Source organism: Meriones unguiculatus, chromosome X (genome assembly GCF_030254825.1).
Source record: "Meriones unguiculatus strain TT.TT164.6M chromosome X, Bangor_MerUng_6.1, whole genome shotgun sequence".
NCBI lineage: Eukaryota > Metazoa > Chordata > Mammalia > Rodentia > Muridae > Meriones > Meriones unguiculatus.
In genome coordinates this window covers 25,545,549-25,573,313 of record NC_083369.1, presented here as the reverse complement: position 1 = coordinate 25,573,313, position 27,765 = coordinate 25,545,549, and the positions used below count along the sequence as shown (strand labels likewise).

Below are 27,765 nucleotides of genomic sequence, written 5' to 3'. Positions count from 1 at the left end.
ACACTCCATGAAATGATCTTTCCTTGGTTTTGGTGGCATCATTGGTTTCCTTCTTGTCTATTCTTTCCTGTTCCTTTTCCCATTCTCTGAAGTGCTGGTGTTCTCAAGTTGTGAGTCTGGACCTCTTCGTTCGGTCCTTTAGCAAACATTCAGTGAGTGCTCACCTACTTACTAAGTTCAGATACTATCTAAATGGTAATGCTCTTAAAGCTGCCTTTTTATTCTTCATCTGAGACCCTCTACATCAAGCCCATGTAGCCAGCTAGCTATATCTGAGTATTTTTATTCACATTTCCCACACATCTTTAAAATTTAAAATGGCCCCAACTAAATATATCATTTCTGTTTTCATGTGCAACTCTGGTTTTCCATCTGCATTCCTTCATCAATATGACTATTTACTCAGTAATGCAAGTAAGAAACTTGACAATCAAACGTGGCTCTCCCTACCAACACTTCTTTTCCTACATTAACTAACTCCTCAACTAAGCAAATCCTCCATATTCAACTTTCTTCTTATTATTTGTTTTTTTTTTTAATCTGTTACCTTTCTTTCATCATTATTGCTACCATTTTTAATTTAGGGCATAGTTCTCACCTGGGTTATTACAAAGTCTGGCTTATTTTCTTCATTCTAGTCAGCCACCGTTTACATATTTTCTGTATTTAAGTGTACAGAAAACATATTTCCCTCAACTACATTTCTTCATGTTATTCTCTTACTTAAAATCTGTAGCTCTTAGTACTTTACAGTTCCAAGATTTTTAACAGAACATATTAAGGAATTTCAGGATTTGGCTCCTGCAAAGCTTTCTGGCTATATGTTCTACTCTTTATTTTTTATGAGTAAAATTTCCAGTGGCACTCCCAATCTTAAATGGATAGCAAACATAGTTTTGGGTTTTATTTTAAAATTATAAATAGAACAAAGAAACAGAAGCTCTATCATCCCATTCATATACTTGTAACTTTCTTATAAAATCTTATACCTGTTTTTTAAGATGATTAAGTTCAGCTGCTTGGGGATCAATATTAACAATAGGTTTGTTCTTGATTTTTCTTGCTCTATCAGCATACCGAAGGGTATTTAATGTTTCTTCTAGATTGGAATCAGCAGGACTCACACAAGCTATCATAAGAGTATGACTATTGCCTCCTAGAGAATCTGAAAAAGAAGAACAAGCAAATGAAATTAATCAAGTAGGATGCAAGCAAAAGCTGCCTGTTTGGACTGATTAAATTCAGAGATGAAAGAAAAAATTCTTAGTGACACTTTTTATTTTATTTTCAGGACTATCTGGCTTTAATTTAAAAAAAAAAAACAACTCTAATTATTGTTTGAGAATTTCACACATGAATACAATATTTTGATTCTATTTACCCTGTTCCTCTTAGATCCGCCCTCTACCCCCTCTTAATTTCATCTCTTTTTTTTTCTTTTTAGCCCACAGATTGAAATTTGTGCTGCACATATACTCGTGAGTGAAGGGCCACCTACTGTGATAGCTATAAAATTTTAATTTTTTTCAATATAATAATAGTTAAATTTCATATGTGTAAAATGATATAGATCTTATAATTCAATCTTGAATGTCACTATATTCCAGAGAAATTGAGTTCAGCAATAATCAGGTTTAAAACAGCCAGTGTCCAAGTTCATATTCAGCTACAAAGTCCTAAGTACAGTTGGCATTCTACAGATTCATTGGTTCTTAAAGCCACCTGTAAAGATGATCTTTTCTTCCACTATCTTAGAAACCTGGTTGCCAGGAACTATTTCACTTATTTATCAATCAGCTGTGAATCTGACAACCCATTAACTTTTTGCCTGTTTCATCTTTACTTTCGACACTATCATTCCAAGCTACTCTCTTATTTCAGAGGCACTTTTGGGCTTACCTTGAAGCAGTCGAGTCAGCTTGGAATCTCTGTAGGGCACAAAGTTACCCTTTTTGTCATCTCCAAGAGCACTGATCACATTTCCGAGACAAAGAAGGCCTCGGTTAATATTAATACCTAATAGCAGGAAACAAAATTTAAACTGCTTGGGAAAACATGTAACAAATATCTACATTTTTTCCTGAGGAAGTAAAACAAAGACCTCACAGAATTATACCCATCAAAACTAAGGTAATGTCTTAATTCTACTCATTCTGCTGAGAGTGGTGATTCTTTAAGTAAAGTTCAAGGGACAAAGGTCCAAATGTTAGGCTTGTAAAGTTGAGTACATTGCACCTATCCTTTCTCATAGACACAAAGCGGAGACAGATTAACAATCACTATGACTAAGCACCACTCTTTCCGAGGACCTCGGTTCAATTCTCAGCACTTATGGGGGACCTCACAACAATCTGTAACTCCAGTTCCAAAGGATCTGGCATCCGCACACAGCTATCCACACAGGCAAAAACATCAATGCACATAAAAATAAATACATCTCTTAAAAAATAATTTATTTAACTTTATTTTATGTGATTTAGTGTGAAGGTGTCAGATCCCTTGGAATTGGGGTTACGGACAGTTGTGAGCTGGCATGTGGGTGCTGAGAATTGAACCTGGGTCCTTGGGAAAAGCAGACAGTGCTCTTAATCACTGAACCATCTCTCCAGCCCCTAAATAAATCTTTTAAAAAATAATTAAATCAGGGGCTGGAGAGATGGCTCAGAGGTTAAGAGCGCTGACTGCTCTTCCAGGGGTCATGAGTTCAATTCCCAGCAACCACATGGTGGCTCACAACCATCTATAATGAGGACTTTGCTGGTGTGCAGGTGTACATGCAGACAGAACATTGTATACATAATAAATAAATAAATCTAAAAAAAAATAATAATAATTAAATCAGTTGATTTTTGAGTAGGACTTCTGCCTAAAAGAAGAGGTTGACCTACAAACCAATAACTGAGAATGTAATGCTAGAAGAAAAAACATGTACAGTTAAAATGGGTTTGCACAGGAGAGAGCAGTCAACTTTACCCGAGAAAGTAAAAGATGGCCTCAAGAACAGAATTGAATTTCCAGCTGGATCATGAAGGATGAGTACAAGAATGCTGATGAAGGGGAAGGTAGGAAGAAGTGCGTACACATTTCAGGCAAAGACAATGACAAATGCTGAGACACATGTTTGCAATAGATGGTTTCACATATAGGATCTACAGGGAGTGCCATATGAGCACAATAAAAGTGATGAGATGGAGGATAATAAGGCCACAAGACAGCAAGACATAGAGAATAAAGGACTTTGTAGGTCATAATCTGTAGGCCAAGAATATTCAAACTATAGTCTCTGGACTTCAGGAATATTTCAGGAACCAGAAACTACAGCATTTATGCAGTAATTTGGGATTTGTTTTTTTTTTTTAATAATTACTTTTATTATGGTAAAATATAAATAAATAGTTTCTTTTTAATCTGCTGCTTCTCAGTCTACCAGGGGTGGGTTACGTTATGTTAAATTCATCATAAGTTGAAATAACACACCTTCAAGATGCATTTAACTAACTAACGTCCCGTCTCAACAACAGTCAACTCCAGAATCTGTTTCCCCCTGTGATTAAGCAGCCGACAGGTGTTGCCAAAGATTAAAGGAGGATATTATACTTCATAGCTCTTGCTAGCCAGAAAAGACCAAAATTCTAAATACAAGATGCAGTTAATATTGAACACATATTGCTTCTGTACCAGAATGTAGCATACAAATTCAAAGTGGAGGAAGGGAAGGACTGGGATGGGAGGAGGGAGGGAACCACAGGGAGGGGGGATACAAAGGGAATAAAGTAAAATTAATAAAGAAAAAAATGTAAAAATAAATAAATTAAAAAAATTCAAAGTGAAGCATTTCTAAGTGGGGGGCATTGTAAGTCTCAATACAGTTCAGTGGCATTAATTACATCCTAACTATTGTGCAAACTATCACCAGTATTCTGTTAACTTTTTTTCCCATTTTGAGGCAGGATTTATCTGTGCAGCCCTGGCTGTCCTTGAACTCAGAGATCCACCTACCCCTGCCTCCTGAATGCTGGGTTTAAAGAGAAGCATGCACCACCACTGCCTAACTCTGTTAACCATTTAAAGAAATGCCTCTGATGTACTACATGTTAAACTTGAGCATTATCAATGCGTTAGCAATTCATCAAGTTTAACTGACTTTTCTTCAGTCTTGGAGGCAATGCTTCACCACATACATTGAACCCAACATGATAGTCAGTTGGCTAATAACAAAGAATGTGTAACATTCATTGTTATTAAGAGTGTATGGTGGTAAAAATGGGTTTATTGCTTTTGGTAAGCTTTGGGTAAACATTTTTAGTTATGAGATAAATAAATAAAGTATAATAAGATAAAACATAAACTAATATCAGAATTAGACAAAAACATACAGGAGGAGTCCAAAAGAAAGGACCAGAGTCAGAAACCTACTCATCCACACACTCAGGAACCCCATTAAAAGCACTAAACTGGAAGCCAAAATATATAAGCACAGAGGACCATGCATAAGCACCCATGCATGGTGCTTCAGTCTCTGTGAGTTCATAATTGGCTAATGTTGACTTAGAGGGCCTTGTTTTCTTGCTGTCCTCTAATCCCTCTGGCCACTACACTCTTTCTGATTCCTCTTCTGTGGGATTCACTGAGCCCTTGGGGGAGGGGGGGGCTTGATAGGAACATCCTATTTGCAGCTGAGAGTTTCAAGGTCTCTCTCTCTCTCAGCGTAATATTTGCATGTGGGTCTCTGTATTTGTCCCCATCTGGTTTAACTCTCTGTCCCTGAACTACCTAATGTCAGGTTATTGATCACCCAAGGAGTCTCAGGTTCCATCTCATGCAGTGGGCATCAAATCAAATTGGTTGATTACTCCCACAAGCTTTGTGCCATGCCACCAATGCCCTAGCATAATTTGCAGTCAGGACAGCATTGTAGATCAAAGGATCTGTGACTGGATCAGTGCTTATGTCTTTTTTTTTTTTTTTTTTTTGGAAGCTTGCAAAGTATCTTCCTATAAACAAAAATTTTTAAAAACCTAGAAAATAGAGATAAAGGCAGTTCTTTGATTATTCATGATTGTTTTAGCTATTCTGGGTTTTTGGCATTTCTATATGAAGCTGAAAATTTTTCTTTCAAACCTGGGAGAATTATGTTAAAGTCTCAATGGGGGTTGCATTGAATGTGTAGATTGCTTTTGGTAGGATGGCCAATTTTTACTATGCTAGTCCTACCTACCCAACCATGAGCTTGGAAGATCTTTCCATCTTCTGACATCTTCTTCAATGTTTTTAAGTTTTTAGCATACAAGTCTTTCACTTGCTTGGTTAATATAACCCCAAGATATTTTATATTGTTTGAGGTTATTGTGATAGTTGTTTCTCTGATTTCTATCTCTATAATTTAAAATTCTTACATATTTTATAAATTATGAACGATGTTAGCTATTGAACTTAGGCTTTTAAATTTCCATAATTCCTTATTCAACCTTCTTGACCAGTCTAATATATATATATAATATATATATATATTCTTTTCAGAAGGTTTATTTCAAGAGAACATCTAGAACATGACTTATTCACGAGAGCAAAATTAAGTATCTTGCCTTATTTTACCCTTCAAAAATGCATGGCAATGCAAATGCAAACATCACTAGCATGCCTCTGTATAGCTTACAGATATGATAGTCCATTGAAAATGTTTCTCCATTTTCTACTGAGGTGAGATTTGTTGGTAAATCTCTTTAACAACTTGGTCATTTTGTGGGGAGGTAAATTTTAAGACTGTCCCAGAGACTCCTGAATTGATGTCATCTTTCAGGCTTCCTGAGCTCTGGAAGAAGTCCTGGATCTCTTCATCCTACACACCTTGCAGAATTCATTCTGCTTCCACCAAGCCATAATCGTTGATAGTTCTGTGATACAGGTTGCCTGACCCTTCTCTCGGTGCCAGTGCCTGACATGGTTAGCTAGGGTAAGAGGCCTGTTGGGTTTCAGGACAGGTTTTCCTGGGTTCGCAAACTGTGCCAGGTAGCAGTGTAAACTGGGCCCAATCTAATAAGCTATTCCTGGTACTGTAAATGGGCTCTTACAAAAAAAAAAACAACTAACTTCCTGCCTCACCCTCTTTAGCAATGGAATTATAAGTCTCTAACTTTATGCCCAGCTCCCAGGTTACTTTTATGAATAACTGTGAAACTATTTTCCAGAGTGTCACTTTAATGAGGGAAACCACCACCAACCAAATTACAATGAAAAGGAAGAACATTGTAAAAAGAGTCTCTATCTTACTAATAAAACTTTGAATTACTGGCATTTGGGCATTATTCTTGAAAATTCTACTAATATATACTTACAATGCATGTTTTTTCACTGTTTAAAAATTTATTTATATTTTTATAAAGTACAGTTGATTCACTTTGTATCCCCACTGTAGAGGAGTATGTCTATCAATCTTCTAACTTTGTAGACCTAACTTTTCAAAGATACCATTAAAAAATATTAGGAAAAAAAACCACCATAGGAAGGTCAGTAATGTAGCTCAGTGGATAGGGGTCCTTGCTCTTCAGACTACTGATCCAAGTTCTATCCTGGGACCCACATGGTGGAAGGAGAGAACCAATTCCCCTAAATTGTCCTCTGACCTTCACATATGCACACCTTATAGGATTAAGCAGTAAGGAAGCAGGCCGCACAAGAAGGGCTAGGGCTCTTAATATGATTAAGCAATGAAGGCCATGAAGAGCTCTGGTACCACTCTAAGCAGAAGTATACAGTCCTGAAGGATACCCAAGTAGCTAGCTGGTAGATGCTTAAAAGGGAATGTTACTGAAGTAAAGAAAACCAGTTACTGAGTTTGCTGTCAAAGAAATGATGAGGGCATGGACAAAGTCAGTGGTAGTAGGGGTAGAGGAATATAACAATGTTCTGAAAGACAGGAAGATAAGATGGACAGGACCTAGTCAGGCATGAGATTGAGGAAGAGTCAGAGCGAATGAAGAGTAATGGTGCCTTAGTTTCTTGCTTGGGTGTCTGAGTGGATATAGATGATGGAGCAGGTTTAAAATACCCTTACAGGATAAGCAGTAGTTCACTTTCAGATGGAATGAGAACTGCCTGTGGGACAGCTATGAGATTTCCCCACAGGCAACTACAACAATAGGCATAATGAGTATAGGATGTGGGCTCAAGACAGAACTTTAGGAATGGTAGTATAAAAGTAGGAGTTATAAACATCTGAGTTATTGAGATAATTTTGAGACAGATGTCAAGATGACTGGCATGAACTAGAAGACAAAGAAAGGAGAAAACAGAACCCAGGCTGTTTTGGGTAAGGGTGGGTAAAAGAGAAGAAGCAGAGTCTGAGAGAGAGAGAGAGAGAGAGAGAGAGAGAGAGAGAGAGAGAGAGAGAGAGAAAGTTGGGAAAGGGGGAGGCTGTTCAGAAGGAGTAATGTGCTCTAAACACTATAGTCACCAAGGAAAGGACTAAAAAGAACCTAATGGATTCAGTTACTTGGAACATTAATGGGTCTCAGAAATCATAGTTTTAAAGTGAAGAAGATGGAAAAGTGTCAAATGAGAAGAGTAATAGCGAAGAGAAGTGAGCTAGTAATAAAATGAGGATATATATTTTGCTTTATTTTAAAACTATAGAAAACTTGAGCATGCGTCTATGTGGAAGGTAGAAAAATCTACAGAGAAGTCAGCCATGGTAGCACACACCTTTAACCCAGCACTTGCGGAGGCAGAAGCAGGTGGATTTCTGTGAGTTCAAGGCCAGCCAAAGCTACACAGAGAAATCCTGTCTTGAAAAAAACAAAACAACAACAACAACAACAAAGCAACAGAGAGTAAAAGGTAAAAAACATAAGTTTTTCACGGTTCAGTTCAGTACTAAAGGATTCCCTAATCCCTGCAAACACCTGAGTTCTATCCACAGTACCACAATAAATAAACATACACAGTGGGGGAGCAAGGGTGCTTGATGGAACAAAGTTCCTGAAGGCAATGGGGAGTGGGAGGAAACCCAGCAGAGAACACTTAGGTCTAACGGCACTGAGATTTGAATCAGTACAACTATTGGGATAATGATAAGTTATGGATGATAACATAAGTTGATGGATGTGGCTAGAATACTCTACTCTGTTGTAGGACTAAAATATACAGGAGCCAGAGAAAGACGATACAGGCAATGTGTAAACTTTCAAGTCAAATTGAGCTTTAAAGAAAGGCTACGTTATAGACCGTTTGATTGTGACAGTGGCGGAGGGGCAGGCACACACTGTATTCTGTGCAAGAGGAAGAGAGAGCTGTGGTAAAAGTACGCAGAAACTGAGCATGTTGTGGGGACCATATAGCTTGAGTAGATAGTGTGGTTAGGGAAGGCATAAAAGATAGCAGAGGAGCTAGGCTAGGGCTTGGAGACAAAAGGCCTGGAAGGCTAAGCGCCAGTGGTTAGCATTCATCCAGTAAGTAGGACATGCTGCTTCAGTTGAACAGGTATCACACACAAAGTGGCATTTGAAGAAGCTTGATCCAGCCATGGTATTTGGAACGAAGTGCTTTTTAATGCAAAAACCTATTTTCCAGATGTTCAGGATGATGGCATAAACTTGGCAGAGACAATGGGGACAGAATGGAAGTGGGCGCTTCTCCACAATAATGCCAAGGAAGAACTAACAGCAGGTAGTGGGTATGCATTCTTAATTGGGGAGATCATGCTGAGTATAATAATTAATCTAATGGAACAGCAAGAAGAAAAGGAATCATGCAAATTAAAATAAAATAAAATAAACAACCAAGATAGCAAGGATTTACAAATCAGGAGAATTTCATAAAGGGGGGCCAGTTATAACATTAAAACAGTTCCTAATGACTTATTTTTATACCCATAGATTAGTGTAATCTTTTAACCATCATCAGAGAAGCTTCTTCTTGCAGTAAAAGGTGATTAACACAGAGACCCAATTGTTAACTGGCAGAGAATAAGAGACTGTGAGGTACGCAAGCCCTGATGAGATGTCTATATCACACCCCTTCCTGTCAGGAATCTCCAAGAAAGAAAGATGGAACAAGGGGGTGGTAAGATGGTAAAAAAAAGGGAAGATGCAAAGATGAATTCACAGCACTGTGACAGTACAAACAAGACGTATTTGAGATCAAGGTAGACAAAATCTCAGCAAATTAGGTTGCTGGATAAAAAAGTCAATATTAAAAAGTTTATTTTTGACCAGTTAATCCTAGCACTCAGGAGGCAGAGGCAGGTGCATCTGTGTGTTCTAAGACAGCACGGTCTACAGAGTGAGTTCCAGGACAGCCAGGATTACAATGAGAATAAGAACAAGCAAATTTTGTCTTCATATATAAGAAAAAGTTAGAAAATAAAATTTAGGACAGAAGAGATGGATAAAACACTTGCTGTGCAAGCCTGAGGACCTGAGATCAAATCTCTGATGCTAGAAACAAAATTAAAGAAGTTAAACCATCTGTACTTGGAGCTAATATGATTCTATATACAGAAAAAAAGCAATTATTTCACCAGAATGCCATTAGAATTAATAAATGAATTCAGTAAAGTAGCAAATTTCAAAATTAACAAAAATATTTATGATCAATAATGAATCTGCTTATGCCTGCCCCAACTTGAGACCCACCTCATGAGAGAGAGCCAACCGAATACTAATTAACGATACTCTGCTATGCTTGGAGCCAGGAGCCTAGCATAGCTGCCCTCTGAGAGGTTCTAACCAGCAGCAGATTGAAAAAGATGCTGAGACTCACAGTCAAACATCAGGTAAAGTGTAGGGAGTCGTGTGGAAAAATAGAAGGAAGGATAGAAGGAAGAGGAGGTGCTGCCATGAGCTCCACAAGAAGGCCTACAAGATCAACTAATCAGGGCCCAGAGGACAATGCATGGACTGGACCTAGTCCCCTATATAGAAGTAGCCAATGGTCAACTCAGGCTTCATGTGGGCCACCTAGTAAGGGGAGCAGGGACTATATCTGACTTGGACTTTGTTGCCTGCTTTTTGATCACTTTGCCCTAGTGGGGTTGCCTTGCTGGGACACCAAGTAAGAGGATGCACTTAGTCCTGATGTGACTTGATATACTGGGGTGGGTTGGTGGGGGTGCTCCCCTTTTCTGAGGTTTATGGAAGAAAGCATTGGAGGACGATGGAGGAGGCTATGATCAGAATGTAAAGTGAATTAATTAACTAAAAAATATTAAAACAATTTGATTTGTGATAGCTACAAAAATAAAATAAAATATACAGGAAGTTTAACACCTGTACAAGGAAAATTTAAAAACTGGTGAGATAAACTAAACAAGACACACACACGTTCCCATGTTTGTGGAATAGAAGAATAGATATTGTTAAAATGCCCATACTGTATCAAAATACTAATGAAATGATGTTCCTCACATAGATAGAAAAAATAACTGTAAAATTCATTTTGAAGAACAAAAGGCTCCAACTTAATTTTGTTTAGTGACAATAGGGAACAAAACCAAGGCAAGGACTATATCACTGAAATATACTGTGAATTTTCTTGTGTGTGTGTGTGTGTGTGTTTTCTGAGACAGGGTCTTGTTATGTAATTAAAGCTGATCTTGAGCTCACTATGGCTGACCTTGGACTCATGCTCCTTTGACTTGAGGCCTCTACCTCCATAGTGGTGGGACTGCACGTAAGTGCCACTATTCTCAGCTAGCCAGAACAATCTTAATCCCCAAAAAGTTGGAGGTATCACAATACCTAATTCCAAGACACACTATAGAGCCATAGCAGTCAAAACATCATGACAGTGGCATAAGGACAAACACACAAACCAATAGAACAAAAAACAGACTCCAGAAATAAAGCTAAGTAGCCAGGACACATTGATGAGTAACAAAGATGCCAAAAATGCACTGGAGATTGGACAGCCTTTGAAATCAATGGTAAAAACCTGGGTGTTTACATGTGAAGGAATGACACTTAACCCATGTCTTCCAGTCTGCACAAAAATCAACTTAAAATGGATCAAAGACAATAAACATCTATTAAAATACAGGGGAATCGTTTCAATACACTCATATAGACAATGTTTTTCTGGATAAAATTTCAAGGGCACAGGAAACAAAAGTAAAATTTAACAAGCCAAACCCATTTCAAAGAAAACAATCAAAAAAGTAAAAACACAAGATACAGAATGAAAAAAAAAAAAACCTTTCCCAACATTTCATCTGATAAAGGATTAATATCCAGAATATATAAAGAACTCAAAAACCTTAACAAAAATAAACATAATCCCATTAAAAATGTATACATAATTTAAATAGTTATTTCTGACACTATAAATAACAAAGAAATTTGAAAAACATGCTCACCAGGCGGTAGGAGTGCATTCTTTTAATCCCAGCACTCAGGAGGCTGAGGCAGGAGGATCTCTGTGAGTTTAAGGCCAGCCTGGTCTACAAAGTGAGTCCAGGACAGCCAAGGCTACTCAGAGAAACCCTATCTCAAAAAGAACAAAAAGAAACAAAACAACAAAAGCAACAAAACAAAAAGGAGAGAGAAAAACATGCTCAATATATTTATCAGAAAATGCTTATATTGCTATTATTGGACATATTATATTGATATTATCTTACTGTATAAAAAAATAAATGCTGGCAAGGATATAGAGAGCAAAAAAATCTTATATATTGTTTGTGAAAATGTAAATTAGTATGGCCATCACAGAAAATAGCATGGACACTAGGTAAAATAAAAATAGATCAACTATAGTATCTATTTCTCCCAATTTGTGAATATATAACCAAAGAAAATGAAGTAAGTATACCAAAGGGACATCCAAGCCAGGTATGACGGTGCATGCTTGTAATCCCAGCACTCAGGGAGGCAGAGGCAGGTGATCTCTGTGAGTTCAAGGCCAGTCTGTCTACAGAGTGAATCAAGGACAGCCAAGGTTACACAGAGACACCACCTTGAAAAACAAAACAAATCAACCAACCAAAGACAAAAGAGACACCCACCTACACTTAAGTTTATTGAGGCACTAACCATGAGAGATAACCCACAGCCTAGGTGCCCATCAAAAGATAATTTGGTATGGATACACACAATTGAATATTGTTTAGCAATAAAGAATGAAGGCTTGCCTTTTGAATTAAAATGGACAAAATTGGAGGACATTATTTTAAATGAACTAAGTCAATCTTAGAAAAATGCAAGCTCTTTCATGTAGAAGCTAGAAATTTTTATTTAAATGGAGAAAAGTGATTAATATACATTAGAAAGTGTTGGAAGTATGGATAAAATAAGGTTAGATTTTATTAGTACAAGATGTTTGCACATGCAGAAATATGACATCCATTAACATGCATTATCAAAAATAAAAAGACCTCATGTTGATGGCATGGTCTTGCTCAGTTTTAAAAAGTTTTATCAACAAAATAATAAGAGTATACTCTTCCAAGTATTAAAATTCAATAAAAGTTTTAAAATATTGCCTATAAGTAGTACCAAAACATAAATTACCAGCTGGGTTATGTTGATACACACCTGTAATCCCAGTCCTCGGAAGGTAGAGACAGAAGAATTGCAAGTTTGAGGTTAGTGGCTCTCCATAGCAAGTTCTAGGTCATTTTGGTTACTTAACAAGACCACTGCAGAAAACAGCAGCAGCCAACAACAGCATCAACCAAAAAAACAAAACACCCACGGGTTGCTTTAGTAGTACAGCCCTTGCCAAGCACAGCCCTTGCCAAGCACACACCAGGCTCTGAATTCACACCCTAACACCACAGAGAATCACCTAAGATTGGAACAAAAGATATATAAAACTTCTACAAGGAAAATACTAAGAAGTACTGAAGCCCCAGATGAGTATGGAAATAATATCTAGATTGAATTCTTTTAATTTCAATTTTATATGTAAAGTTGTTTGGCCTTCATGTGTGTCTGTGTACCATGTAATGCAGTGCCTAAGGAGGCCAGAAGAAGGCATGAGGTGCCCTGGAACTGGAGTTCAGATAGCTGTGAGCTGCCACGTGGCACTTGGAATCAAACCTTGGTCCTCTGGAAGAACAGCCAATGTTCTTCCCTAACCCATCTCTCCCGGCCATGTACGTAAATTTAGAAGTATTTAAATGTTTTATTTGTGTGTATGGTATTTGTGCATGATCCATCTATGCATATGTCTGAGGAGACCAGAACATTTTGTTTTGCTTTGTGTTGTCTCTGTGTTGTCTTGTTGTTTACAAGTTGTCTCTGTGTAGCCAAGTGCTGGGTTACAGGAGTGCACCACTGTGACCAGCTGAGAGCATAACTCATTAGGTGTCTTCCTCTATTACTTTCCACCTTATTTTTGAGATAGGGTGTCTCCCTGAAAATGAAACTAGATTGCTTAAACTGGATGGACAGCTCTCTGCTAGGATCTTCCCTTCTAAGCCTCTCAAACCCCTGGGATTATAGGTGAACGCTGCCATACCTGGTTTTTACATGGGTATGAGGGGTCCAAACTCAGGCCCTCAAGCTTATGCTGCGAGTACTTTGCACACTGAGCCATCTCCCCAGGTTTAATTACCTATCTTCTTACTTATTTTTGGGGTGGAATATCTCTATTTCCCAGAATGACCTCACACTCCTAGACCCATGTGATCTTTCAGCTTCAGCCTTCCAACTATTGGAGCTATAGATACATGATACCACACCATCATAATTTTTATATTAGAAGCACCCAGAAACAGATCAAGGCATACTTGGGCACTTAATAGACACGTATCCATACATATGAAAAAAAAAGTGGTGCTGCCTCTCAGTGGAAAAGGAATTTTGTAAAATAGTACTAGGACAAACAGATATTTATATAGAAAAAAACCTAGATCTATTATACTATGTACAAAAAACATTTTAGGTAGATAAGCGACTTAACTGTGAAAGATAAAACTGTGAAGCTTTCACCAATACGTGTTTCCAAGACTTTAGAGTGCTGAATTTCTTAAATATGGCACCAAACAACATTTACACAAATGAAGAAAGTGAAGGTTAGGGATGTAGCATGATAGTAAAATGCTCACATGTGCAAGCCCTTGGACTCCATCCCTAGAATGGCGGTGGGAAGAAGAGACATGTACACCACACAGGAGTGGAAGAGTTCCAATGAACATATTTATATGAATAATATATAAAAGACTTTAAAAAATACCATAGGAAAGCTCGAGTGTGACAGCTCATGCCAGTCTTCAGAGACTGAGGCAGGGTGCTGCGAATTTACGATGACACTGAACGACATGGTGAGTATTTTCCAAAGGCATACTTGAACAGATATCTTACAGAAAACAAAATATATATAGCCAGGCGACATACGAAAGTGTAACAAAACCCATAGCCATGAGGGATTAAAATTAAAACCACAATGAAGCATAAGTTCACCCCTACTCAACTGGCAAAAACGAAAACTTCTGACAAGGGGTGGGGGGCACAGCTTAGTCAGTGAAGTGTTTAGCAAACATGGAGACCTGAGTTCAATCTCCAGCACCCATGGAAAAAGGCAGGAGTGCTCGTGCATACTTATAATCCCAATAATGGGGAGGGGAGGCAGGCCAGAAAGTTTAGGTTAAATGGCAAGCCCCAGGCATTAATGAGAGATCCTGTCTCAAAAACCAGAGTGGATAGCACCAAACGGATGATTCCTGAGACTGACTTCTGTTTTCCACACACATGTGCATCAGCGTGTGCATCTATACACATGAACATACACACACACACACACACCACAAATTTTTTTTTCAGACAAAAAAAGGTTGGTTAATGTGGAACAAAAAGGACTCCTTCGTTGGAATACAGAGTTTCAAATAGTTTGTAGTATATGCACCTGATGACCTAGCAGGTCTACTTTTTTTTCCAGTTTTTGTTCTTTTTTTTTAATTTTTTTATTAATTACAGTTTATTCACTTTGTATCCCCCCATAAGCCCCTCCCTTCTCCCTTCCCAACCCCACCCTCCCTCCCTCTTCTTCAAGCATGCCCCTCCCCAAGTCTACTGATAGGGGAGGTCCTCCTCTCCTTCTTTCTGATCTTAGTCTATCAGATCTCATCAGGAGTGGCTGCATTGTCATCATCTGTGGCCTGGTAAGATTGGTCCAGTTCTACTTATATCAGGTATCTACTCTAGAAAAGCTTTGTACACATGCATGAAGATACATAAAGTTTGTGTGGTGCTGTTGGTCACAGCCACAGTCTGGACATCTGAAATATGCATCAGATGTAGAACAAAAAGTGGCACAATTCTACAGTCGAATCATATACAAAATGAAGAAAATATACCTGTATGTCACAGATTAGCTCTAAAATGCAGTATTGAGTAGGTAGAGCAATAAAAACATTATATTTACATAAAGGCTTAAAATAGAAATAAATAAATAATGTTATTTAGAGGTATGTATGCAGGTAGTGTTATTATCCAAAGATAGTAATAATAATAATCAAAGGAGGGTGGGTGAGATAGTTCAGTAGGTAAAGGCAATTGCTTTACAAGCTTGATGACCTAAGTATGATAAATGTAAAATGCTGGGCTTTGTTTTGAATTGATTTCCATGGTAATAAACAGAGGAAGTCGTGTATACTTTTGTGCACTAGCTCTTTATTGTTTATTATGATGTTGTATAATGGCAATGAGAACGACTTGCATTGAGTGTTTCAAAAATGAAAAAGGAAGGAAAGGAATGGAAAGGAAGGGGAAGGAGAGGGAGAAGGGGAAGGGAGGGGGAAGGGTAAAAGAAAGTAAAGAAGAAAGGAAAGGGAAGATGAAGGGAAAAAGAAAGGAGGGGAGTGGAGGAAGCAATTACTATCACAAACATCAGGAATGTGGTTGCTAGGAGAGGGAAAGGAAGAATTATTACCTGACAGGGGTATGCAGCAGTGCTTGGGAATGTTCTGCTAATCACCCTAGGTAATAGTTTCACGGGTGTTTACATTAAAGTTATCTGTTAACCTATATCATGACTTATGTACTTCTATGTATATATGCTCCATCTTATGAAAAAAATAAAAGCAAGAGGGAACCACAGGTGTGATTAAGCAGTGTGAAGGTTTCTGAGGAATTTGAGTCTAAATTGTGTTACACTTGTTAGTGGAATACTATATAAAATGAATGAACTACAATGCATGCAGTAGTATAGATAAATGTCACAAGCATAATTTTGGATTACAGTCTCCGCATTTAGAAAAACATCAGCATATCTAGTTAAATTTGAATTGCAGATAAATTATATAACATTTAATTGATTCATTACTACATTTGGATATTTGGCCTTCATTTATGTCTGTATACCATGTGTAGGCAGTGCCCAGAAGGCAGAAGAAGGCATCACATACCCTAGGACCGAAATTACAGACAGTTGCGAATTACCATGTGGGTATTGGAAATCAAACCTGGGTCCTCTGGAAGAGCAGCCAGGTGCTCTAAATCACTGAGCCATCTCTCCAGCCCAAATCGTCATTTTCAATATAAGTATGGCTCATATAAAATCAATTGTTATTTATCTGAAATTCAAAATAGGCTGGATATACTGCAGTTCCTCAGGTAACCTTATACTAAGTACGAGATGTCAGACACAAAGGACTCCATACTGACGAATTTATGTAGGATTAGAGGTTTGGACTGTGGTTACCCTTTGAGGAGAATAGAGGAGAGCACAAATGGAACTTCTGGGATGCTTCTGATCATTTCTTTATCTGGGTGTTAATTATGTGTATTTCACGTTGTAAACACTCACTAAAATGGTACAAATGACATCAGGGCATTTTCACATACGTCCACTTCAGTGGACTACATACTTGTTAACTTCCTGTAATATATTTGTAATTTATCTGATGGTCACTTAAATAGTCTAAGTCAAAACAAAAAATAGGGATAAATGTAATGGAAAATTTCAGCACTTATTGACTGGAGAATAATATCCGAAGAAGGCAATTCAACAAGAAAAGAAATGATCTATAAACAAAAGTATATTCAGTTCATGAGGCAGCACTTTCATTCAGCAAATCAATAACAATACTTAATAGAAAAAGGAATAATCTTATGCTGTACATTTCTGGGAATAATATAGCATCTATTTTAAATCTTTGTGTTTGGGGGGAAAATGGAAAAATGAAGGATCCCCCATGGCCTATATTCCCAAATCTAACTGACTTCAGCCAAATAGTTTTTGAACCAGGTATAAAAGTGAGAATGCATGAGTATGAGCCTGAGAAAAATGATGAAGGATTGTTTACTTCTAATACCTCCTCCTCCAGGCTGACCAACGGCATGTCTAATGCCAAGTGTTGGTTCATTGAAAGAAAGAGCACTGTTGCCATTTCCATGTAAATGCCTGCTAAGGCAAACCAGCTGCATGACTGAGCTTCAACGAACAAAGGAAAATTATATCCCCAAGGGACTAAAAAGCCTGAGAGGAAAAGCAATATGCTAACACACAACTTTTGTTTTGTTTTGTTTTTTCTTAAAGAAGTTGAAGGAAGCAGATAACATATTTTAAAAAAGACATTCTAAAGTAAAGAACTAAAACAATTTGATACTATTTGCCAAAACCAATACCATTTATCATTCCAAATAATAAAACATTAAAGCCATTCCAATTTAATTTGAAAACTAGATTTCCATGAGAAGAACAACGTTATAAACCCAGGGTATATTGTTCAACATCCTTCTTGCTCCACGAATAAAAAAAAAAGGCAAGAAAAATAAAAGCAATAAATATTGGCAGAGGTGATTTTCTTTTTACCAATTTCATACAAAAAAGAACCATCAAGACTAATTAATAAAAACTGTATTGGAGCAGAAGTATATTACTAAGTGGATGAATTTCAAGAACATAATATTGAAGAAAATAGTTACAGAAAACACATACATAATGAAGCCATTTAAGTTAAGAAATTGGCAGAGTATCAGTACTTATTGCTAAAAGGTACAAGAATAGAGAAATTAACAAATGTGACAGCACACACTTAGAATAGTAGTTAAATCTGTCTCTTAATCCAATGTAACCTGACCTAATTCCTTAGACTGCTTTGGCAAAAATCCTAAAAAAACGCAGTGGGAAAAAAAAATCTATCCTTTTCTCAGCTTTCATTATATAATAACAATGAAGCATTTGCCACAAATGACAATCCGTTTTGTATAGAAAGACATTCTAGGTACCATCCCAACCTCTATCTCTTCAGTGTCTTTATTTGGTTGCTTTACTCTTGGCCTTAAAATGTGAATGTTCCTTGCTATTGTGTAGTGTTGGCTTTCTCACTGTCTAGTTGCATAGTTTTCAAATATTGGTCTCTAGCCCAGATGTTATTGCATTTACTACCTCCTCCTGCATGTAAGGGTTTTTTGTTTGTTTGTTTGTAGTACTGGATATTGAACATAGGTCCTCATGCATGCTAGGCAAGCATTCTACCACTCAGCAACATTCTCTGCCTAAGGAAACTATTTTCAATAATTAGTGGTTAAAGAACAGAATATCTATGTAAAGGAAAAAAAAAATGACCCTCACTCAGTTCCTATCTCATTTTATAAGCCAAAACTGAAGACAGAGCACAGAATTAAAAATAAACTAAATCTATGAAACTTCAGTTAGGAACACACTTAATGATTTTGTAGTAGGCAAAATGGATAGGAAAAAAAAAACAGTATGCCATTAAAGAAAAATTTGACAGCTTGGACCACACCAAAAGAGTATTTTTGTTCAACAAAAGACATCATTAAAAAGAGGTATGATAGGGCTGGGTGGTGGTGGCTTGCCCCTTTAATCCTAGCACTCGGAGGCAGAGGCAGATGGATCTTTGAGATGGAGAACAGCTTTGTCTACAGAAAGTTCCAGGACAGCCAGGGCTACACAGAGAAACCCTATCTTGAAAAATAATAGATATGATAGGTCAGTAATATGGCTTGGTGGACAAAGGTGCTTGCCACCAAGCATTATGCTCTGAGTTTGATCGCTAGAACTCACATTGTAGGAGAGGAAAAAAAAATTCCAAAAAGTTGTCCTCTGACCTTTACATATCTATTGTGGCATGTACTTATGTGTATATATATATATATATATATATATATATATATATATATACACACACACACAAATGTACACACACATACAAAAAATTCAAAACAAAATAGGCAGGAACCAAGTGTGATGGTACACATCTATAATCTAGCAGTCAAGGGCAAAGACAGGAAGATCCACAGTCAAGGTTACCTCAGGCTACATAGTGAGTTCCAGGACAGCTTGAGCTACAAAGCAAAAGCCTATCTCAAAACAAACGAAAAAACAAGCAAATGAAAACCAAACAGAAACAAGTAAGTGGCAATCTGGAAAATAATATTTACAACTTTACTCAGAAAACATTAACCAAAAAGATGGAAAAAAATCAAGTTCTGAAAAAGGCAAAAAGATCTGAGCAAACACTTAAGAAAAAAGCTATGTAGAGTAGCCACAGTAAGTATATAAAAAGGAGCGAGCAAACACCATCTAGGAAATGCAAATTAAAATTATGAGAATGTATACCATATGACACCTATTACACTATATGAAACAATTTGAAGTATGAAGATGTGAAAAAGTGGGAACTCTCAGAGAGTGGTGATGTAAAATGGTGCCAAGTATGTTAGAGAACTGCTATTCACTTTCTTAAGCATGTATTTATCCTCTTGCATTCCTAAGTATGGCCCAGAGTGATATTAAAACACGTTCACAAACAAGCGCATACACAATTTTCTGAACAGCATTATTCATAATGGCCAAACTTTGAAATAATTCAACAAGATAAGAGAAGTCAAATCATTGTCAAATCCAAGGCTACAGGCTAGAAGAAATAATCATTGATCAAAGCAAGAATATACCTAAACCTCAAAAACATTATGCTGGGCTGAGGAACACAGCTCAGGAGTACAGCACTTGTCTAGCATGTGAAAAGGCATGGGTTCTGTTGTCAGCACTGCAAAGTAAACCAAAAACATCAACAGAAATATATTAAGCAAAATAAGCCAGGTGACACACATATACTATATCATCACATTTATAAGAAGTCGAAGAACTTGCAAAATTAATCTATAGGGCCAGAAAACAATAATTGATTTCTCAAGTAGAATGGGGGTAAAATGGGGGAAGGAAATTTTTGGGTGGGATGGAAATGCTGCCTATCACGCTTTTGGTAGTTGTGGAATCTCTCTACATGGCTAAGGAAAGCCAGCAAGGCCAGGGGTGTTTCAGGGTGTCCCTGCATGGAGGCCCAGAGAGGCCATTAAGTGAAACTGTAAAGCTGAAGCCTGGACTGCCTTGCAGAACCCAAGATGTTGGAGATGCCACAGTTGTGGGATAACTGCCAAAGAGAGCTGCTAACAGGGTATGGAACCAGCCCAAGAAAGAAGTATGCTGCAGTCAACACAGATGAAAGGAGTTGGGAGATCTGAAAAGCATTTTGACATCAGACAGAAATGCAGAATTTTGAGTTCTCCCTTGTGGTTTTTGTTCTTGCTTTGGTTCAATATTTCTTCACTATGCTCCCTTTCTTCCCTTTTGGAAATGGTATGTGATCTGCTTTTTGATTTTTATTTTACAGAGGGTTACAGTTAAGAGATTGAATGAATCTCAGAAGAGACTTTGAACTTTTAAACAGTGTAAGGGGACTTTTGAAGTTGGACTGAATGCATTTTTGCACTGTGATATAGTTACATGCCGATGGAGTCAGGGAGCAAAATATGGTGATTTGAATAAGAATGCCCCCTATAGGCTCATATATTGAATTGTTCTACTTTTAACGTGCATGCACATGTGCACACATGTGCAACATGTATACAGCCCCCCGCAAACACACACAGACATGCATTGCATACAAAAGATTTTATGTGTCTATAGAAAATCCAGGATCCATAATAAGAAAAAATATTTTTCTCTCTCTGACTGATTTTGTTTAATATAATCACCACTTGGTTTCATTTTGCTGCATGCGGCACAACTGTGTTCTTTGGATAAAATAACTAAAATCGGCCTTTTTAAAAAATGATTCATTTATTTATATGTGTGCATCTGGATATATGTGCGTGTGTGATATGGAGGCCAGAAGAGGGCATCAGGTGTCTTCATCTATCATTTTGTGCCTATTCTTTGGAAGCAGGTCTCTTCTGAACCTGGGACTCACGCTTTCTCGACTAGGCTGGGAGCCTGCAAGCTACAATGGCACTCCTGTCTCTATCCCTTCTTGAACTGCAGGTACTGACAAGATGTCTGGTTTGTTTCAAGAGTGCTGAGATCCAAACTGTGATCCTCATGATTGTGCAGCAAATTCTCTATCATCTGCCGAGACTACTCTCTACCCCTAGTCTTAAAAGTCTTGCTATGGGACGAGTCTAGCCTAGAACTTATAATCCTTTTGCTTCAGTCTCATTTTTTACTTTGCTATTCTTTTTAATCATCTCTTATATTTGAATGGATTAGAAATGTGGCTGTTTTGGAGGAAGTGTGTCAATGGCAGTAGGTTTACTTTGCTATTCTTTTTAATCATCTCTTATATTTGAATGGATTAGAAATGTGGCTGTTTTGGAGGAAGTGTGTCAATGGCAGTAGGCTCAATAGTCCATGCCAAGCCCAGCCTCTCAGAGTCAGTCAGTCTTTTTCTGCTAGTGGATAAGAATGTGGGACTCAGCTACCATGCTTCCTGCCATACTGATAATGGACCAAGTTTTTGAAACTGTAAACAAGCCCCCAATTAAATGGTTTATTTTATAAGAGTTGCCTTGGTTATGGCGTTCTCTTCAAAGCAATAGAATCATGATTAAACCAACTGTGAAGAGACATATATATTAATTGGCTTGACTGAGCTAATTATTTCACAATAAATTCATATTACCAAAACAATGCACTATCTTGAACATATATGACGTTTATTTGTAAACTCAATAAACTTAAAAAAGAGAGGGAAAAAAATCACTCCAACAGTAGCCAATTCTAAATATTCAAAGAAAGGCAAAATAATTGGAGGAAAACATATATAAGATTTGAGGGGGCTGGAGAGATGGCTCAGAGGTTAAGAACACTGGCTGCTCTTCCAGAGATCCCGAGTTTGATTCCCAGCAACCACATGGTGGCTCACAACCATCTGTAATGAGATCTGGTGCCCTCTTCTGTAGTGCAGGTATGCGCGCAGGCAGAACATTGTATATATAATAAATAAATCTTAGAAAACATGAACATTTAAAAATATTTTTTTAAAAAAAGGCAGAGAGGAAATGAGGGTAGGATTGGGAGGAAAGAAGGGGGGGCTACAGCTGGGATACAAAGTTAATAAACTGTAACTAATATAAAAAAATAAAAAAATTAATTAAAATAAATTATTTGAGATTTGCTCAAGGAATGAATAAATGCTAAAGCAGAGTTGTAAAGTGCCCGAGTGAGGAAGGTATACTTCTCTACATCTACAAAGCCCTTGGAAAATAATGGAAGATTTCTAAGTCCAAGAATTTAAGGAAATGTGTGCCTAATCATAAGCCCATCACTAAACTAAGTAAGCAGAACTTTCTGGGATGGCAAACGTGAGGGAATACCAACTACACATAAGCAGCTCACAAAAGTAACAGGACTGAAAACAAACAACCAACAACAAAAACAAGGAAGGTATAAAAGCACAAAATGATGTCACTATGTCAACATGATGAAAAGCATTTGAAAATACCCATATATGATAAAAAGCAATGAGGAGAGAGTGCTTCCTCAACATGGGTGAAGGTGTCTGTGAAAAATGCACAGCAAACATACACCTAATGGAAAAAACCTGTTACTTTTTTCTCTCAAGATCAAGAACGTAACAATATTCACACTTCCTACTTCTATCAAATAATGTACTGAACCTTCTTCTACAAAGACAAGTAGACAGGGAAGAAAAAGAAGTTAAGAAATAAAAGCACCCAGATTGGAAAGAAGTAAAATTCTCTCTTCACAAATGACAAGACCCTGTAGATAGTCATCACAACCAACAAAAACTAGAAACCAATCAAACATCCATCAAGGGAAGAATGCATCAATAAAAAGTGTTATTTCCATAAAATGAAATTTAATTTTCCATAAAAAGGAATGAAGCATTTATATATGCTACAACATAAATGAGTTATGCTGATGAATTATATGCTTTGAGAAATAGTCAACAAAGAGCTGGAGCTGTAACTCAGGATTGAATTATAGGGCTTGAAACTTAGAACTTTACAAAAAAGAAAGTAAAAGCGGAGTTAATAAATAACCTAGCAATTTCACTTCTACGTATATTCGAAAGATATATTTAAAAGTTTGTCTGAGGTCAGGTGTGCTAGTGCACACATTTAATTCCAGCACTCAAGATGCGGAAACAGGTGGATCCCTATGAGAACTTAGCCTGGCCTACATATTGAATTCCAGGTAAGTCAGAAATAGAGAGTAAGATCCTTTCTCAAAACAAAACAAAATGGTTTGTCTCTGTGAAAACTTTATATGAGAGACTCAGAGACCGATATTTACAAGAGCCAACACTGGAAAATTGGTGAAGGGGAAAATGCAGTATAGCTATACAACTGAATATGACTCAGCAATAAAAAAGAGTAAAGTAAACCGGGTACAATGGTACAAGCCTTTAATCCCAGTACTTGGGAGGCAGAGGCAGGCAGATCTCTTGCTACACAGAGAAACCCTGTCTCAAAAGAAAAGAAAAGAAAAAAAAGAAAAGAAAAGAAAAGAAAAAAGAAAACAATGAAGTACTAGTTAACATGCTACGTGAGTTTACCTTGCAAATCTCATGCTAAGTGAAACACACCAGTCACCAAAGATTATATAATTCCTCTAGAGAGAGAGACAGGAATGGGGGATGGGTACTATGTGGGTTATAGTGCTTCTATTTAGGGTAATAAAATATTCTGAGATGGGGCTGTGATGCCTGCACAACTCTGAAGTCCACTGACATGTACAGTTTTAAATATAGTGAGTTATATTTCAATTATGTAAATCTTCCACTCGCTAAAATACTCAGAAGTAAACACCTAAAAAAATGGTGACTCTTCTTTTCTTTTTTCGTCAAATGGAGGGTGGGTAGAACTGAGAGGAAACAAGGGAGGGGGCTGCAGTGGGGTTACAAAGTTAATAAATTTTAATAAATAAATAAACAAAATTTGAAAAAATGTATAAATCAAAAAAGAAAAAAGAAAAGGAAGGTAAGAGCCTTCAAATTTATATTAAGAAGGCTAAAGCTCAAAGTGCAACAGGGAAATACAAGTCAAAACGACCCTGAGATTTCACCTTACACCCATCAGAATGGCTAAGATCAAAAACTCAAGTGACTACACTTGCTGAAGAGGATGTGGAGAAAGGGGAACCCTCCTCCACTGCTGGTGGGAATGTAAACTTGTACAACCACTCTGGAAAGCAATCTAGCGCTTTCTCAGTCAACTAGGAATAGTGCTATCTCAAGATCCAGCCATACCACTCCTGGGCATATATCCAAAAGATGTTCAAGTACACAGTAAGGACATTTGCTCAACCATGTTTGCAGCAGCTTTATTTGTAATAGTCAGAAGCTGGAAACAACCCAGGTGCCCTCAGTTGAGGAATGGATACAGAAATTGTGATACATCTACACAATGGAATATTACTCAGCAATAAAAACAAGGAAATCATGAAATTTGCAGGTAAATGATGGGAACTGGAAAAGACCATCCTCAGTGAGGTATCCCAGAAGCAGAAAGACACACAGGGTATATACTCACTCATAAGTAGATATTAGGCATATAATATAGGATAAACATTCTAAAATCTGTACACCTAAAGAAACTAACCAAGAAGGAGAATTCTGGCTAAAATGTTCAATCCCTATCCAGAAAGGCAAAGAGGATGGACATCAGAAAAGGGAGAAAACAGGAACAGGATAGGAGCCTGCCACAGAGGGCCTCTGAAAGGCTCTACCCTGCAGGGTATCAAAGCAGATGCTGAGACTTATGGCCAACCTTTGGAAAGAGTGCAGGGAATCTTATGAAAGAAGGGGGACATAGTAAGACATGGAGAGGACATGAGCTCCACAAGGAGAGCAACAGAAGCAAAAAAATCTGGGCACAGGGGTCTTTTCTGAGACTGATACTCCAACCAAGGACCATTCATAGAAATAACCTAGAACCCCTTCACAGATCTAGCCCAGGGCAGTTCAGTGTCCAAGTGGGTTCCATACTAATGGGAACAGGGACTATTTCTGACATGAACTGATTGGCCTGCTCTTTGATCACCTCCCCCTGATAGGGAGCACCCTTACCAGGCCACAGAGGAAGACAATGCAGCCATTCCTGACGAAACCTGATAGACAAGGATCAGAAGAAAGGGGAGGAAGACCTCCCCTATCAGTGGACTTGGGGAGGGACATGAGTGGAGAAGGGGGAGGGAGAGGAGAAGGGGAGGAGAGGGGGAGCCATAGGGTGGATACAAAGTGAATAAAGTGTAATTAGTAAAAATTAAAACAAAAAAATTTAATCTGATTCCAAAAATTAAAAAAAAAAAACAAAAAATAAGAAAGGCACATATAAAACTCATTCAGAAAAAAAAGCTGGATGCCAAAGAAATAGTTGATACATGTCACTAGGTAATGGTCATGCTTGATGGTTTCCAATAGCATCAGCGTTAACACTTCTCTAACAAGCAGTTTGAACCAAGGATGTGGAAACCACACTGATAAGATTTACACATGGCAACATCTGTAAGGGACAGTAGGTACTTGGACCAAAAGAACTGGAATATTTTGATTATAAGTGGGTGGAGGTAAATTAAGACTAAAATTTACTGGACCAGATGGAATCCAACCAAGGGAGAAATTTAAATTTCACAACTGAATTTGTGAATTAGTGCAAAGGAAAAGAAGCATTTTTCAGTCTTTCTGAAAGTAATCTCAAATTTGAACTATAGATATTACTAAGAATACCAACAATACCACCAAAAGCATTGCAAGTTTTCACTGAGAACTGTGACCTCAATTGTCTCACCTTCTCTCAGACGATCCCCTTCAGCCTTGGTTTTTTTTTGTCTTTCAGACCCAGCAAGGTCTACAAGATGTAGCTTAGAGCGAAAGCTATTATTTCTGTAATGACAACAGGAAGACATAGTGAAAACAATACACAAGCTTGTAGCTGAGTTATCAGAGTTGATTGGCCAGCTCTCATTTCTTTCAAGACAGTAGTCCCATTGGTTATTAACAGTTATCATGCTCATATCTGAATGTCAAATCAACCGAAGCAGCCGCCTGGCATTCAGCCTTCCCAGAACATGACAATTGTGACACTCTAACTTACTTGTCATTTTTCTTCCTTTGTTCTATGGAGATCGTAAAGATCGCATGAGATCGAGATGACTGGGAGTTCATAGCTGTAGAGGCCACACTCCTGGAGTTGTTACCCTGCTCTAGACACGAAACAAGGTCTGCAGCAACTAGCACTGTCTTCTCTGTGAGACCCACAATCTAATTTCAAGAGAAAAAAAAAAAGCTTCCTTGAGTCACTCTTCTAATACTTCAAATTGGGGATTAGAGAAAGGAAATTAGAAATACAAGGATTAGTGAGTGAAAAATGCCTTCTTATTCCAGGAAAATATCAGTATCAACAAGGGCTGTGAAAAGAACTTAGGTACTCTATGATGATGTCTGAGAACCACGGTCTCCAATCTTCCCTACAAAGTTGAGAAAAAGGAGTAATAGATAATAGAGGAGTTAGCCAAGGTCTCTAGGTCTTGGATAGTAGCTGGTTTCTAGGGAGTCTCAAATGAAAGTCAACACAAATTGCTAAGGCATTTCACTTTGTTCCTTTTCCTTCCTGTATTGTCAATCCATTTTAAACTCCATTTTCTTCTAGAGGAAACAGCATGGCAGTTTTCACTGACTTAGGAAGCCAAAAATATCAAGTTTTAGGCACAGTACTTTACCTAGGAGAACTTAAACAAGTCACTGTCTTGGAATTTTGGGGTGAAGGAGAAAGGACTAGAGTTTTCATGAGGGTCCTGTTAGCCTGAATATGCTATGATTGTATCCGCAGATCTGTATCTGTGACTGTAATTTCTCTTCCTCTATTTCTAGCTGCTGACTACTTATCCTTTGGAATCAGTACATGACAAACCAAATTCATCTTGCTTCTGTCAATATCAACTCCCCTTACTATTGCTCCATTTATATCAACAGCTCTATCCTCATGGTCACCCAACTTCAAATCACTGTCAGTTCCCCCTCCCACTCCTCCATAGCCCATGTATCACTAACTCAGATATTCTTGGGAGTTGCTTACTTCCTCTTTTTCTTAGACCACATCCACACCAATATTACCTTGTGTGGAAAAAACAAGGCAGTGATTTCCCTAACGGCAACTTCATCAGCTTAGACTTTCTTCCTTTCAATTCATTTCCAGTCTGCCTTCCTAAAATGCCAGTGAACCACTCCACTAATACCTATACTAGATGGTGAGGTCACAAAGATCCCTCTGATGAGAGTACAAAAAAAAAAAATCCTCTCTGAAGTTCCAGGAGAACCAAGTTGGAGAGATACACAGGTAAGATTAAAAACCCAGTATAGGTATCCAGGGCAACGTTTCCTTCGCAAGTCTTACATAATTATACTGTTGGTGGGGCCTGAGGGTAGGGAGAAACTAAGCTGCTTAGGCTGGCTTCATAATCTTTTCCTAACACATCTCCTTTTACTTCCCAGCCCAAGTCTTTTACACAGACAGACAGGGCTAGGCTTATTTTAATTTCCTGCTATAGTTACTCCTT

The 27,765-nt window shown here is 37.7% G+C and overlaps 1 protein-coding gene across 2 annotated transcripts in view; it reads right to left on the bottom strand.

Annotated features, from left to right (window-relative positions):
• The window catches only part of Kif4a (kinesin family member 4A), a 112,963-nt gene that overhangs the window by 71,638 nt on the left and 13,560 nt on the right, over positions 1 to 27,765 (bottom strand). For both annotated transcript variants that reach the window (XM_060374384.1, XM_060374385.1), the window contains exons 5-8: positions 26,304 to 26,470; positions 25,998 to 26,092; positions 1,900 to 2,016; positions 990 to 1,165 (exon numbers count right to left, since the gene is read on the bottom strand). In XM_060374384.1, coding sequence (XP_060230367.1) covers positions 990 to 1,165; positions 1,900 to 2,016; positions 25,998 to 26,092; positions 26,304 to 26,470 — 555 coding nt within the window. The remainder of the gene's footprint in view (positions 1 to 989; positions 1,166 to 1,899; positions 2,017 to 25,997; positions 26,093 to 26,303; positions 26,471 to 27,765) is intronic.